The 15065-nt window shown below is 33.7% G+C and overlaps 1 protein-coding gene and 1 long non-coding RNA gene across 2 annotated transcripts; one reads left to right on the top strand and one right to left on the bottom strand.

Annotated features, from left to right (window-relative positions):
* Positions 1-863: 863 nt before the first annotated feature.
* On the top strand, positions 864-1145 carry LOC123715515. The gene is made up of 2 exons (XR_006754437.1): positions 864-946; positions 1038-1145. It is a non-coding gene; the product is annotated as an uncharacterized LOC123715515 (long non-coding RNA).
* A 1972-nt stretch (positions 1146-3117) lies between these two features.
* On the bottom strand, positions 3118-14812 carry LOC123715222 (nose resistant to fluoxetine protein 6-like). Its single transcript, XM_045670151.1, has 13 exons — positions 14726-14812; positions 10956-11092; positions 10049-10195; positions 9429-9573; positions 8900-9017; positions 8476-8563; positions 7124-7290; positions 6406-6591; positions 6056-6235; positions 5393-5543; positions 4754-4937; positions 3839-3981; positions 3118-3520 (listed from the first exon to the last, which is right to left on the bottom strand). The coding sequence occupies exons 1-13, from the start codon at positions 14790-14792 to the stop codon at positions 3338-3340; spliced, it is 1896 nt and encodes a 631-aa protein (XP_045526107.1). The 5' UTR covers positions 14793-14812; the 3' UTR covers positions 3118-3337.
* Positions 14813-15065: the final 253 nt, after the last annotated feature.

Raw genomic sequence — 15065 nt, 5'->3', positions numbered from 1 at the left:
TAGCAATGATTTGGTGGCCGAGATCGGAACTCCGAACGGCAATCACGAAACTTGGAGGCTCGCCTTTTCCGCAACTAGCGGTTGCATTAACACGCTAGTAACAAAGCGACTTCTAAGCCTGAAGAGAACTAATCTCGAAACAATTACGGGCCACTGTCTCCTTAATAAACATCTTTTTGTCCTAGGCGCGACGGACAGCCCCTTATGCAGAGGCTGTTATCGCGCAGAGGAATCAGTCAGTACTGGAATACGTTGTTGTGTGTGTATGTGTGGCCCAATGTACAGAAATCCTCGTAGCAGTGCGGTCATTCCATAAAGCCTACGAAGGTTCTGTGCTTCTGACAGGAGCTAAGCTCCTTAAGCTAGTACATTACGCACAACTTACCTAATGAGCGTCTAACGCCCAAAATTAATAATGTATCCTCAATCTAAGTCTAAATCTAATCTTGGATTGATTCATATCTAAATATCGATCTCCAATCTGCATGCCAATATAACACATTTGCTACCCGATTGTTTATTCGACAATAGATTGCACGTCATCTTTTGCGTGATCCTTCCCTCTCGACCGCGTTTCGTTAAATGCAATGTTTGTTCAAGCATACTAAAAGGTTGCTGTTTTTGGAATAAAATAAAATAAGTACGACTATGTATCTATAGTAACAAATATTTTTGGTTATAGCTATTGATATAAACGTTTAAGGTCTCTATTTATATTATTAAATATGATAATTTATGTTTTTTGTGGTAATATGATTTTAGTAAGGAGTAACGTTTGTTACGTTTAATTTTTGTGACAACTGACAAATGTCAACCCATGGCTTCGTGAATCTTTGTGCCCGCTATTTTCTAAAATCTAAATATAAGTGCGGTTTGCTTAAGTACAAATTAACATAATATTATTAATTATACAACTATAATCTCTGTCGTAATGGATGTTGAAACCGTAAGTATTTGGTTTATTTTATTTGCATGACGCTGATTTCCCGCCTTTGAGTGTTTTGTCATATTAATGTTATATAAATGTGTTTTATTAGGTAAAAGGTCGACCTCTGTCTCAGGAGCAATGCACGTTTTAACTTAACCTAATACAAGAAAGTAAAACAATTAATAAGAAAGCCACCAACGCCACTAGCTATAAATGAGTGGATTCGCTTGGCGCAGCGACTAAACGCTACCACTTGTCCCAGGATATTGCCGCAGCAACTTCGTCTAAAATGAAAGAATTTAAAGAAGAATGCTCGTAAGAGAAGTAGCAAAGGAAAAAATAATGAAATATAGCAATAGCAGAATATTATATGCCTAAACAAAAATTATAGACTAATTTAATAAATGTAAATTTTAAAAACAAACATTTAATATTAAGAAATAAAGAACTTCGAACTAATGAAAAACTAGTCTTAGAAATGTTTTAATTAAAAATAGAAAAGTTAAGGAAGTAATTGGTTGTAGAGAATATTATTAATTAGCATAGTATTGTTTACTATTTTATAGGTTTTGGTTTACATATTAGTAATATATAAAAATATAATGAAATAAATTTTATATTGTTATGTTTTTATTTATTTTTTACTAATATTTCATTACATTACATGGTTATAATAAATAATAATTTAATTTTATAGGTAGATTAACTACATAACTTATTAAAATTTTAACTGAGTTTCTTCTCTTATTTTATATGTACAAAAGGACATTTAAATACAACATGTTTGTTTCTGCTAGAATTATATTAATTTTCCCAAAATAATAATGAATAAGGCTTGTTCTTTCAGTTATGTCTTTATTTCCTTCATTAACTTCTTGACTTGAAATTGTATCAAATGCTGGAACTAAAACTTCTGCCGGTATATCTACAAATTATAATCCTTACAAATATTTTGCGTAACAGCTGTGGCAATAATAATAGCTTGAACTTTAGCTAGTGGTAAATACAATGTTAAAGCGACATTTCCATGCTCCAAATATTCTGAAAAAGACAAATATTTTAACCTTAAATCATGTTTCATTTGGGTCACATATCTTGCAACTTTTTGACATAGTATAATTATTAATACTCTAAATTATACTTTATATTTCCCTCTCTATAGTATTCCTATTCTTAATGTGTACTTCATCATATCTCTGGTCAGCCAGAGAAATGGTAATAATAAATATGGTATATTTGAGTAAGCACTATTAACAACCATCCAGTGATTTCTCAGTAGACCTGTATGATATTAAGCTATAAACAAATATACCTGTTAATTTAGTTGGCACATTAATCAAGTTCTACCTTCTTATCAATCAATTTGAATTAACTTGTAGAACTGAGTTTACAAAAGTTGTTGCATCATGAGCGGCACCAGGCCATGGGGCACAACATTAATAAATTTTATTTCTGCATCACACACAGCCTGTACATTTAAAGAGATCAATTCTTTTCAATTACGATATTATTCACTAATTTTCATACAGAGGGCAATCTTCAATCTCTGATCGGTCCTCTGAAGGATTGGTTGAAAAAATAGTTTGGTAACTCAATCTATGATATGAATATTGGCATGCTTTTCTGTAGAAATGTATTGAATTGTCGATCTAAGTAGGCTAAAATTGGATTGAGATTGAATATTAGTTTTGGCCGTAAGTGCAGAAACTGAATCCACAAACCATACCATTCTATACAGCTGAGTTTCATCGTCATTCGTCAAAGCAGAATGCGAAATTCCTCCCGTATCACCTCGACATCCGTTGTTCCACAACTCAGCGTTTTTTAAGGCAGTTTATGCCGCGCACCACCAGCATGTGAAACCAGCTGCCCACCATTTTTTTATAAAACAGGGGGATACGGGCCGGAGGTTCGCCTGATGTTAAGTGACACCAATACCAAAAGGCTTTTATATATTAATAAGAAGTTTGTATCAATACTACAAAATTGAAAACCGTTTTATTTTATTTAATGCATATTAAAAATATCCTTATATTTAAGTGTTATTTTTATTTGTTTATTTTAGTATTTTTCTTCTGTTACATTATGTTTCATTTTAGAAAATCTGTCCACTCTTATTTTTTAAACTTCTTATCTCTTAAATAATATACAATATTTTATATTTAGAAAAACTTACGAAAAAACAGGCTTTTTACTAAAAACTTAAATGCATGCAATTTGCTAATAGGGTCAATTTTGAATTATACCGACGACGTCGTACTGAATTTCTTTTAAACATATCAATCATTATGAAATGATTGCGTGATTTTAACTGAAGTGCCTGACCGTTTCGTCAGAGTATTCTATATAGAAGACATGAAGAAACGAATACAATAATTAAAACAGCTTTTTTAAAGTCGATATTCAGTCCTAATCTTCATTCTGACTTTTGACGCCGGATAAATTCCTCTGGTTAGGTGTTTCCTGGATTGATGAGCTCACTATGTTTGACAGTAACGCCTTCCACAACTGCATGATTGGTAATTCGATGAGTAGGCTTACTGGAATACTCACAATGTATGTGAGGACCGTACCCAATATAAGAAGAGATATCTGTGAAAATATAAAATGTGATAGATGAAATCCAAATGGCTATTTTGAATCAAAAAGGTTGGAGATAATTTTGGCTTCTTTTAGTTTAGATGACGCGTTTTTGAACAAAGTATGTATAAAAATTTTGCTGGTATCATTAAGGAATATTAGAAGATAACATTTCTTAGACAAATATAACAAATGTTTAGTACTTCTTAATTTATTTATTCGAAACAATTTTTCAGCTTAGATATCGTTACGATAAATTTATGCCCAAAAAATACATTCGTTTAAGTTCCTTTCTACGTGTGAAAAATTTAGTAATATTATGAAACTTACCATTCCAAATATGGATGTATGTCCGAGTTGAGTGTTATATGCGATGGCCAAACGTAGGATGGTGAAATGTAAAATGTAGGCGCAGTAGGTCAACCTCGCGAGGAAACGGTATCCTCGCCAAGAACATATAGTAAGGAATGGACCTAAAAATATTTACGTTTATAATATAAAATAGGTATTTGTCAATCGATCAACAAACTTATGATTTGCCAATACGCAATGGAAAGGAGTATGAAAAGATGACTAGGTACGACCTCTAAGAAGTGGACTGGGTATGTTACATGTCAGAAAAGAGAAATGGTCCAGTCTGACTCTCTCTCTTTAATCGGCAGCTCATGTCTAAGCGTCCTGGTGAGCAACGAAGCACCCGGAGCGGACTATCTGTTTTCTAACCAGCGTCTCTCTTAGGAGTGTACAGTTTTCAGGACGATGAGTCACTTGATCAGCCACCTGGTTGGTGAATGGCCACGTGATCTTTTGCCTTCTGTGTGACCAACCACGACCAGATTCTCCAAGTTGTCATCGCCTCTGCGCATTGTATGGTAATAAGATACAATTCGCTGTAAGCATCGTCGACAGTCGAGTCCGTATGCGGAGTTGGATCAGGATCGATATATTGATTCGCTCTGCTTTCCACGGTGCTTCAGGCTGACATAAGGTATCAAAAATGTATTCGATTTTGACATACGGGAGTCATAGTGCACACAACACCAAGAATCTACGAATTTTTGGACCTCATACTTATATGCACTATTAATCACTTATTGAATACCATCCTATGAGCGTTGAATCGAACCATGTTATAGTTTTTGTTTGTAATGGATACACTCTAAAATCGATAGGCGCGGTCCACACAACAGAGATTTATATAGAAATAACTTAATGAATAAATGTACAATAACTTCAAATACTCACTTTTGCATTTACTAATAATCCCCAAGAGGAATGTAGAGAACAGTAACGAGAAAATTGTTCGGTCGAACGCAGCGTAGATCACTGAAGCCCACAATGGGGGAGTCTTGTCACCCAGGAATGGGATGCCGACGAAAATCACCACGTTCACCAGGTTCAATGAAACCTGACTGAGGATGCTGAACCACTACAACCAAATAATCCTTTGTACAAATGAACGCAAGGCGCTTTTTCTGTGAAAAGTTTCATTCCGATTTACGTTTTAAAATACAGATAAATTTTCTGTTCATCTTGTCTTATTATTATTTTTTACTTATTTTTATGACTATACCACTATACATTTGGTTATATATCTATATTTATAGTTTAATCAAATCAATTATTATAAATGAAGCTATCATTCCACGCTTGCTCTCACAGCATAATACATAGTTTTCTAGACTCTTCCCCGGAGAGTACGAGGATAATAAAGTATTAATAGGAATGGCATCGTTTATTAAAACCTAAACATTACAATCAAATATACAATATTTACAATTTTCTTAACCTACATAGTAATAATTAAAATATTTAAAAATGAATAAAAAGAAAACTAAAACAAATTTTAAAATTTTTAGTCACTATTAATTAAAATGATCATACCTTCTTTTCATTGAGTTTTACACCGTTTTGCTGATTGTTATAATGAATGAACCCTACCGCGATGCCACATGCGTATCCCGCTAAGTTCATCCACATTGGCAGATATATAAGTTGATGTAACTTCGAATCCTTATATATTGTGCGGAGTACTCTGAGGAATATTTTAGATATTAAAGGAAAATTGTTTCATTGATGCTTGAAACTAATGAGTAATAATAATTAATATTATCTTTAGATCATGCCCCTTTGCATTTAAACTATATTTTATTCAGTAATATTAACAGTAGCTGGACTGTTGATAATCCAACTTTTGCCCAAAGTCTAATTACAACAAATCTAAGAAGATTAAACAAACTCTTTATGATTATCTGTGTAGATATCATTTGATAAAATAGGATAACTTTGCTTGTAACTACTAAAAAGGGTGGTTTTAAGAAATCAAATTAGCTTTATTATTAATAACTATGTAGGTTGTATGTATATTATAGTGTTCGTAAAGTGAAACGAAGTATAAATGAACAATTGCAATTTTCAGAAAATAACGTGATAAAAATGCAATTTAAAAAGTATATAAAATAAAAAAAATAATGTTGAAACATGTATCCATGCTAAAAATGAATAATAGTTCCTTATTATATTTATTTATATGTTAGTTATACTCACTCAGGACTTTGAGCGGCAATTATAGGGAGAAGATTGTAGTAGTAAACGTCGAAAGCAGTCCAGGCCGCTGAAACCACCAATATCGTGGTCAATACTGGGAATACAAGTCGGCGGAATCGAAGGAGCACGAACATAAGCATAATTCCAAAGACATGCAGCTGAAAGTCCGTTGCGATATACCTGCGTGCATGAAAAATAAAATAATTCCATATGAATTATTTATTTTCATTACAATTATAAATTATTTCATTAAACTGTCGTATACAGAATATTCCTTTTAGATAAATCTTCAATTTTTATTATTCCTATGTAAGTGTGTCGACAAAGAAATTGTAAAACACTCCACTTACCAGGTTTGTGCACTACAGAACTTTCCAAGGGGCAAATAATTTTGTATATGGATCAAATGGTACGACCAACGCTCCAAGCAATCTTGGGATTCTCTGTCGACGACCCAGGTCCAATGAGGCCCCGATCCCATGAGCGGGTACCAAGCAATTGAGAACCATATTACAAACATCGATGTCGGTGTCAATCTGCGAAATTAAAACACAAATATTTCGTCAAAAAATAATGATACGCGTCGAAAATCATTTTTTTTTTATTTTATATAAGGAAAAGAGAAGAAGAATCTTTATTATACATATTAAAAAAGGATGTTCAGTTTAAATGAAACTGCATTAGTCCCCACACTATGATTCCCTATGTCGTGGGCTAGTCTCTTCCATTTGACGTATTAACGCTTTTGTTGTGTTAGTATAAGTTGTAAAAATTTAAGTTAGGTTTTTTGCCATCTATTGTATGGCCCCTTTTAGGGCAAAAGCCTCCTCCATATCTTTCCCTTTCTTTTTCTTTTTTCCCCTGATTTTTCTCAATGATTATTCAGATTTAATTGTCTAGTTTTGATGATCTTAGATTCATAGTGCATAATTTTAACTATTGCGACGTGGAGCGCCTTTTTTTTATTTTTATTACTGTCATGTGCTTCGTTTTTTATGGAGGTTCATGGTCGCTTTCCCTACAGGGACCAGACGAATTGGGGATAGTCTAATACAGTCTATATATTACCTCATCCACCTATGTGCAATAGCTAAAATGCAGGTCCAGATTGATAGCTCCCGTTTTTCTGTATAAATGAGTAACGAATACGCCGTGATAAAACCAGTCATCGCGAAAAATGCTTGTAGCCACAGGGGTGAGTTAAATACTAACTTCCAACCAATATTATCGTACATCTGAAAGCATAAAAATTTCATAAAAAATGTATCTGACAAAGATCTTTTGTAGCACTTACAAAAGAATCTGATGAATATAGAAAACTAAATCTTTAAACTTTTTATTAAAGGATATTCTCAGTATTTTATTTTAGGATTATTTTACCTGGGGCACGAGTTTCATTTTCTTGAGAAACAAAATGGCCGATGTTTATGTGAAGCTGTATTAGTTTATTGTATTTATTTAAAAAAATGATTTGTATGATGAATTGTATGAAGCAAACAATGTAAAATTAAGTCTATACAAGTTTTATATATGAAGAAAAAAAAATCATATGAATATGATGTTTTGACCTTAAAATAAAAAGGATGTTTAGATCACTAGCCCCCATAATAAGATTCCCTTTGTCGTGGGCAGCTAGTCTTTCATTTGACATATTAACGCTACGCTTTGTACGTGTGAGAGAGAGTTGTGTCTTAGTTTTATGTATATGTTTTATGTCCTGTTTAAAATAAAATTACATAATATAAGATTATCCCAACCCACCATAATCTCTCGCAAGGGTTATGTGCAACGGAAGTTCAGAGATACTAGTAGGCTTTTAATACCGTTGAAGAGTTTGTGTCGCGAAAGCTTGATACTCTCCGAGTCAATTTTTCCGGAGATTATATAATAGAGAAAGGGGTCTCTGAAGGAGAAGAATCGTTGTCCGTTGGCCGGAATAAAATAATATTTAGTTTGTTCAGTGAGTGGTACACGCTATTATTTTATATGTAATGAAAATGATGTAGTTAAGAGTTAATAAAATAAAAAATTAAGTTATGTCATTTGTTCATAATATAAATTGCACACTTATGAACGTCAATAAAAAATAAATATACATTAAATGCTTCTAATTTTATATTTACTGCCAGTTCTCAAATTAAGGGCGTAGAACGGAAGAGAAGAACTGGCAATAAACTCTCCGCCACTCTTTTTAATCGCCAAGTTTTTTTGTTTACACAATGTTTGTAAGGAGCTGCAACCATTACACCATGTTCCACATGACATCTTAGATTTAATATAATTTATATTTAATTAATAGTTAATTCATGAAAAACTAAGATTTTTCCTCTAGAAGCAGCATGCATGATGAAATAGGAGCACGCACTTACATTCTCGTGGGAACAACACGCAAATACATAGTCGTAATAAATTATTCTTACTCGTTCCACATATTCAGGATTGTCGGTGTAAGTGTAAACGAAACACAGTAGAACATGTGCAAAGATAACACCTTCGACTGCGAGAACTCTGAAATAGGTAAAGAATTATAAAATTTCTCGGATCTATCACATTTTTGATTTGGTTTTACAGGCACGCTACACGTTACTAGTAGATACAGAATACTTTAATAATTGAATATTTAACCTCGGCGGAAGAAAAGCCCGCACCAACTAGATGGACTGACGACATGTTCAAAGAGGTAGGTGTCCAGTGAATGCGTCCAGAGGCTGATGATAACAAAGTTAATGCAAATATAAATTCATCAAATCACTATTATTAAATTTGACAATACGCTAAGACCTGCGTATATGATAACTAAACGAATTTTGTTTCTGGAGAAGGTGTATTCTATGAATCACTCACCTTATCCCGACCAAGCTGTTTAAATCTTTCATACGCTCTTCATTATTTGCCTTAGATCTGTCACCGGTCAAGATCTTCCAATTGTTGATTAAAGAAAATGCCGTCAAATATTTATTGCCTAGAAAAAAAAACACTCTTAGAGTAAAAAGTTGTAAGGCCACAATTAGAGAACAATATATACAAATATATCGTATCAAACTTGGTTTCACACAAATGCAAATACAATCTATTCATGTATATATGTATTGTATGCGTGTGAGTTGTGTCCCGCGATTTCACAAACCAGTCGTAGCGAGATTTTGTTTCCATAAATATACAAAAAGGTTTTTAATTCGAACCAGAATTTTATACATATACTCTCTAGTCCTTATTAAACTGCATCATAATATTTTGTTTAATTTAATTATAAAGTTAAATTTAAAGAGCCGAAAGAGTACTTTAGTTAATGAAATAAAACTAATATAGTTTTTATGAATAAGGGGGTATATATTAATAAATGGGAAGTGTGTGCACTACACTTGAAACTTACCAATTTTAAACTTATAGAATTCCACTACTGTAGCGGCGATTGTAAGTATTATAATCGAGGCCATGACGACGCCCAGCGCACGCGCAGAGCCTGACGCTCGCTTGGAACCTGGCGTAGAACATCTTTGCGGTGAAAGTACTTCAGCCTGAAATGATATAAGCTCAATATACTCATAATAATGAAATTCTATAAAACCTATACTTGGTGGCATTTGATAACGCAAAGAATGTTAATATAACAAAAAACCGAAAAATTATGGCCGAAATCAACAATCAATCAACAGCTGTACATGATATAACTGTTTCCCGCCTCCGTTATTCTTGTCGTAACTATTATTATCACTGGCATAATATTAAATACCTGCATAAAAAACTATAAGCATCCTTTTTAGGTGGTAGCAAAAAAATAAGGGTATTTTGTTTAATTACAGCCGATTCCCGACTTGAAAAATAGGTTAGATCCGCGCTACTTGGAAGTGGAGAGTCACGATCCAGACCCTTTAAGCAAGAATAACTGAGAATTCCACAGGAGGCTGTCGACCCCCCAGACCTCACCCTTCCTGGATCCACCCTTGATTATTAGAAAATATTCTATTCCTCGTCTTCTTCTTTAAAACAAACCTGAAGCTCATATTTTTGAACTTCGTTGTTGATGCAGGCCTGCGCCGCCTCCAGCACATCGGTAGTGTTCACCCCACATCGCGTTATGCAGAGGCCTCTGTGAATTTGGGTTCTATTGAAGTGTTTCAAAGTTTGAGAAGAATACTCCTAGAAAAAAAAGAGATCGAATACACTTCTATTTAGAGTTGTGGTTCATCTTTGTTGTATTGTATTATACGATTTACACTTTACACAATTTTACGCTCATTTTAAGGAAAATATAAAGGTAGCCTGCAGGAGTAATTTTGCCGCCCATGCCAATTTTCCTTTAGTTCGAAGACAATTTAAGCGAGGTAAAAAGAGTAAAGTAACTTTAATTGTCTTTGATAACACGTAACCTAGAAGAGCCGACAATAACAATGCTACAATCAAACTAATAGAGGTGATTGCATGAACATAGAATGCAGTGGCGGATTTAATAATTTTCAAGGTAAGCTGGGCTGTAAAATTTTTGCCTGCACAATTCTCATGTCCTAGATTAGTTTGAGAATCCAAGAATTTCATTGCACGTAAAATAATTTTTGAGCACAAAATTATACCATCCAGTTCGCAGCCTCCCATCGGTAACAAGACTGACATGTATAGGTTGATAGAAGGAAGAGGTAAATACACTTTCTGCAATTTCGCTCTTTTCACTCATACGAAGTGTGAGCTGTGGGCGCAGAGATCGATTACTGGTTGAGAGGTTGGGCAAAATTTGTTGCTGACTTCTATCTGTAAAACATCAGAAAACCGTGATGCAGAATTCTTTTGAGGTGGCAAAAATTGGTTCTCAAAATTGCCGCCCTAAAATTCTACTGCCCTAGGCTCCAGCCAACCTGCTGGTAAATCCACCACTAATAGTATGAATAGGATACATTATACTAACCTTTAAAACATCAAGAAGTGATGAAGGCTTGCTAGAATACAGGGCAGCGTCAACAATGCAATACTTGTCCGTGGGCTTCTGACATAACGCCCAATTATCTAAGCCGTAAAGTGGCGGAAACCATTCCAAAAGCGTTGCTGACAAATAACGTACTTTTTAGTAAATTGTCAAAAGCCTGTACAATATTTATTTGTAAATAAATATTCGTTGTATTATACAAGAACATACATATAAACAAGTAGGTTACATAAGTTATTTCTCAATATTTGTCAATCTAATAGGCAAGTAGGAGATCTGCCTCCTGTACCTGACACACGTCAGCATGTTGTGTCGAGCAGTTTTCACGATGTTTTCCTTCACTATTCGAGGGAATGTTAAATACGCATATAGGAAGAAAGTCCGTTGGTGCACTGCCGGGGATTGAACCTATGACCTATGCGATGAGAATCGCACGCTTAACCCACTACACCAACACAACTCAACATCAAGATAAAAACATAATAAGGGGAACTACGAAATACTTGTGACACAAAAAGCTTTTTGTGACTTCGTACACAGCATTCAAATTCTAGCAATATTAATATAATTACCGATAACGATAGTTTCTACTCATATAATATATGATGATAGATAATGTAAAAAAAGCTTTTTGTGACTTCGTACACAGCATTCAAATTCTAGCAATATTAATATAATTACCGATAACGATAGTTTCTACTCATATAATATATGATGATAGATAATGTAAAAAAAGCTTTTTGTGACTTCGTACACAGCATTCAAATTCTAGCAATATTAATTTAATTACCGATAACGATAGTTTCTACTCATATAATATATGATGATAGATAATGTAAAAAATGCTAGTTTTGACTTCGACGTTAGGTCGACTCTTTCGTGCGCATAATACCTACTTGTTCAAATTATCATAGGTAAGGCAGAGAGCTTTTTACTCAACTATAGCATTATTGTACAATTTATGTAAACCATGAATACTGTAGAACATGAATTTGTCTACGTACTCAACGCTTCGAGACAAACTTTAACCAAAGTAGAACCCGGCTTCTATTCCAAGTTTTTAGGAGGTCTTATAAAAGGAGTAAAAGGACGACTGGTTATGTTTAAAGTTAGATTGTTATAAAACGGGCACCTAAAGAAATTTACCTTCTAGGGTCGATTTCACTTATAAAAATGAAATGCAATTGTCTTATAAATAAAATAAATAAAAATGTGTTTATTCATTTTAAGTACATATGCATTACAGTGTGTAAGATTTGGGAAACCTTTTAAGTAAAAAAATACCTGCGTCAGGGTTCCCAGCTCTTTCTTAACAAACTTAATTATACATTCCTTAAAATATATTTATATATGATTTAATTACATCTTTTATTTTATTTATTTTTGTTTTTGATTTTTCAATTGTTATCAACACGTTTGCTTGCATGAGTGAGTGTGTGAGTGCAAATGTGTGAATGAGTGAGTGAATGAATAAAGTGTGTAACTACATACTAGGTCTCAGAAGAAGCTCTAACACTGCCTAGGGTGTTGTCATAAGCCAGTCCTTTAGTCGTATTTTTAGATTGTAGACAGTGAGATCTACCCGAGATGTTAAGTTGTCTTATGTAGTCTGTACACTTATAATCGTGTAAATTAATGGGAAATGATTTCTGGCAATGGTTTTATTAATTCTTTAAAACCGATGAACATGGCCAAACATAATTAAATAATGTTACAAATTTAAAAACCTATTAACGATTGTGACCTTTTCTTGCTAAAATCACAGAAGCAACCTTCTGTTGAATTGATGATTTTTTTAATAACGTTATGAGGAATACGATCCCACTATTCTGCAATTACCCTTTTTAGCTCCCCCGACGTTTTGTGGAGCAGGTTACGTGGGTGACTGATTCCTTTGCGCTGAAACAGCGATTGCAAGAGGGACTGTCACACGCTAAGGACAATGAGACGTTTATTTAGAAGACAGTGGCCAATGGAGAAATTGTCCCTACCAATACAACTAGATTAGTACTACTCATGATAGAAACGAGAAAACATATAACTTTATAATGAAAGTCCTGCCCGCTCTTGGTTGTTCTACCCTCACGACGTGACAAATTTGATATAAGAGATTACACTTTCGCACCATCACACAGCACAACCGAATTAGGTATTACGTATTAAAGCATTTTTATTGGCTTTTTCTTTTCTTAAATGTCTGTACCTTTTTATATAATTTGGTCCTTACCTTAGGTATCTACTAAAAGGTCTATACTTTTTTTCTTTGATACTCTATTTAAAATGGTAAACATGAAATATCGCGTTATTTACGAGTACGAGTTCCACCGTGGCACTAGTGCTGCAGAAACGGATGGAAGGATTCATGATATGTAAGGCGATGTTAAAGTGTGTTATTGGTTCCAACGTTATCGTTCTAGAAATTTCAACCTACAGGACAAGCCCTCTAGGCCACTGATGCTTCACGACAACGCTAGACCACTGCACAACAGACTTCTTCCATATTAGAGGAGCTTCAATTGAAATGTCTAAGACATCCACCGTACTCCCCAGGCTTTGGTCCAAAAGATTATTTTTTTTTTCGAAGTTTTGATAACATCTTGATAGGTAAGAAATTCAACTCTATTGGGCGGACCAAAAAGGCCTTCAAAGATTTTATTGATTCCCGTCCGCATGGTTTTTTTAGTAAAAGGGATCCATGAACTAACTATAAGATGGCACTAGTGCTTAGATAATAGTGTTACGTATTTTGATTAAACAGATATTAGATATTTTTTTTAATCTACATTTTGTTCCTCCCATACAAAACGCCAATTTCATATTTTTTTAATGAGGTGAAAATGTGCTTACGCAGACCCGCGCCATGGATGTCGAGCTTGACGAAGGGACCGTGGGGCTATACTCAAATCCTGCTATTCAGAGGGGTAGCGAGACTCCACCCACTAAAAACACGCCCTTAGGATGGGCCCTCGGGGTTCGTCAGGCATTCTACCCAATCTAAGAATCTCATATTAGGTTTACCATCTTTGGCTATAACTTTAGTAAATAGCTGTAGGAAGACGATAAAGATGAATAAACTTCCATGTTGTGTAAATTTACTTATAAAGCCAAATTAAACAGTTCGCGGAAATTATACGATTCCTATACTTGCACGATAAGAATCGTTCATAAACATAATTTGCACGATTAAGACATTACACGACATTAAGTGAATTACATAAAATATTTCAAATACGGTATATGTAACATAATATTACAGTTTTTAATAAGATCACTGTCCTTTCATGACAGCATAAATACAATTCGACGGTAATCGATTTTAGAGAAGTTCAGCCAAAACAATGCAACAACACTAATTGAGATTTATAATTAAGGACCTAACTTTTTGGATTTAAGAACCCTTTTGGATCTAAAACAAAACTCAGAGTTACTCTTAGTCTTTTTGATCTTTATGTGAAGAGAAACGTAAGAATTTGGATCAGTTGATTTAGTAAGTTATTTATATAGAACTATAAATTAGAATTATGAGTTCACACTGAGTCGGAACTCACGTGTGACGTAGGCTAAGCCTGAATTAGGATATCTCTATAAGTTTAAAATGACATCAATTTACCAGAACAATTACAAAATAAAAATTCGTTCATTAAATTTAATTTAATACTTTGTATACTTCGTTATAGTACAAATAATTATCCCATTACCGCCAAAACTGAATATATAAAACCTTTTTACGTATGTAAATTAAAAATATTTACCATTCAGTTCCATATTACTACCTATAACACCTCCAACACTCACAAAGAAGAGAAAATAATACAACATTTAATACGAGTTTACCCTGTCCAGCCAATTCTGAATACTATAAAATTATTAATGTATTGTGTTTATATATAAAAAACATGTAGTGGTATGTTATAGTCATAGTCATACTACAAAGCTGTCAAATTTCGACTTGTCAAGTTAAATCTTAACTTCGTTACATTAAATGAAAGACAAATAATTTTTTTATTGCACAATTATGTGAGCACATTGGTAAATTCTTGGCGCAAATTCATTATTTTTATAATTAGTTTTTCGCCTAAAGAGAACGAAACC

Source organism: Pieris brassicae, chromosome 10, assembly GCF_905147105.1.
Source record: "Pieris brassicae chromosome 10, ilPieBrab1.1, whole genome shotgun sequence".
Classification (NCBI taxonomy): Eukaryota; Metazoa; Arthropoda; class Insecta; order Lepidoptera; family Pieridae; genus Pieris; species Pieris brassicae.
The sequence above is the reverse complement of the archived record's forward strand: the minus strand, read 5'-3'. Positions and strand labels throughout refer to the sequence as shown.

Excerpts from the sequence above, each read along its gene's own strand:
- LOC123715222 (XM_045670151.1), bottom strand. The coding sequence starts at position 14,792 with ATGTTGTATTATTTTCTCTTCTTTGTGAGTGTTGGAGGTGTTATAGGT. Across the intron at positions 9,018-9,428 it reads ATTCTATAAGTTTAAAATTG|GCAATAAATATTTGACGGCA; the intron begins GTAAGTTTCAAG and ends TTTTTTTTCTAG. Across the intron at positions 3,982-4,753 it reads GATTATTAGTAAATGCAAAA|GTCCATTCCTTACTATATGT; the intron begins GTGAGTATTTGA and ends AAATATTTTTAG.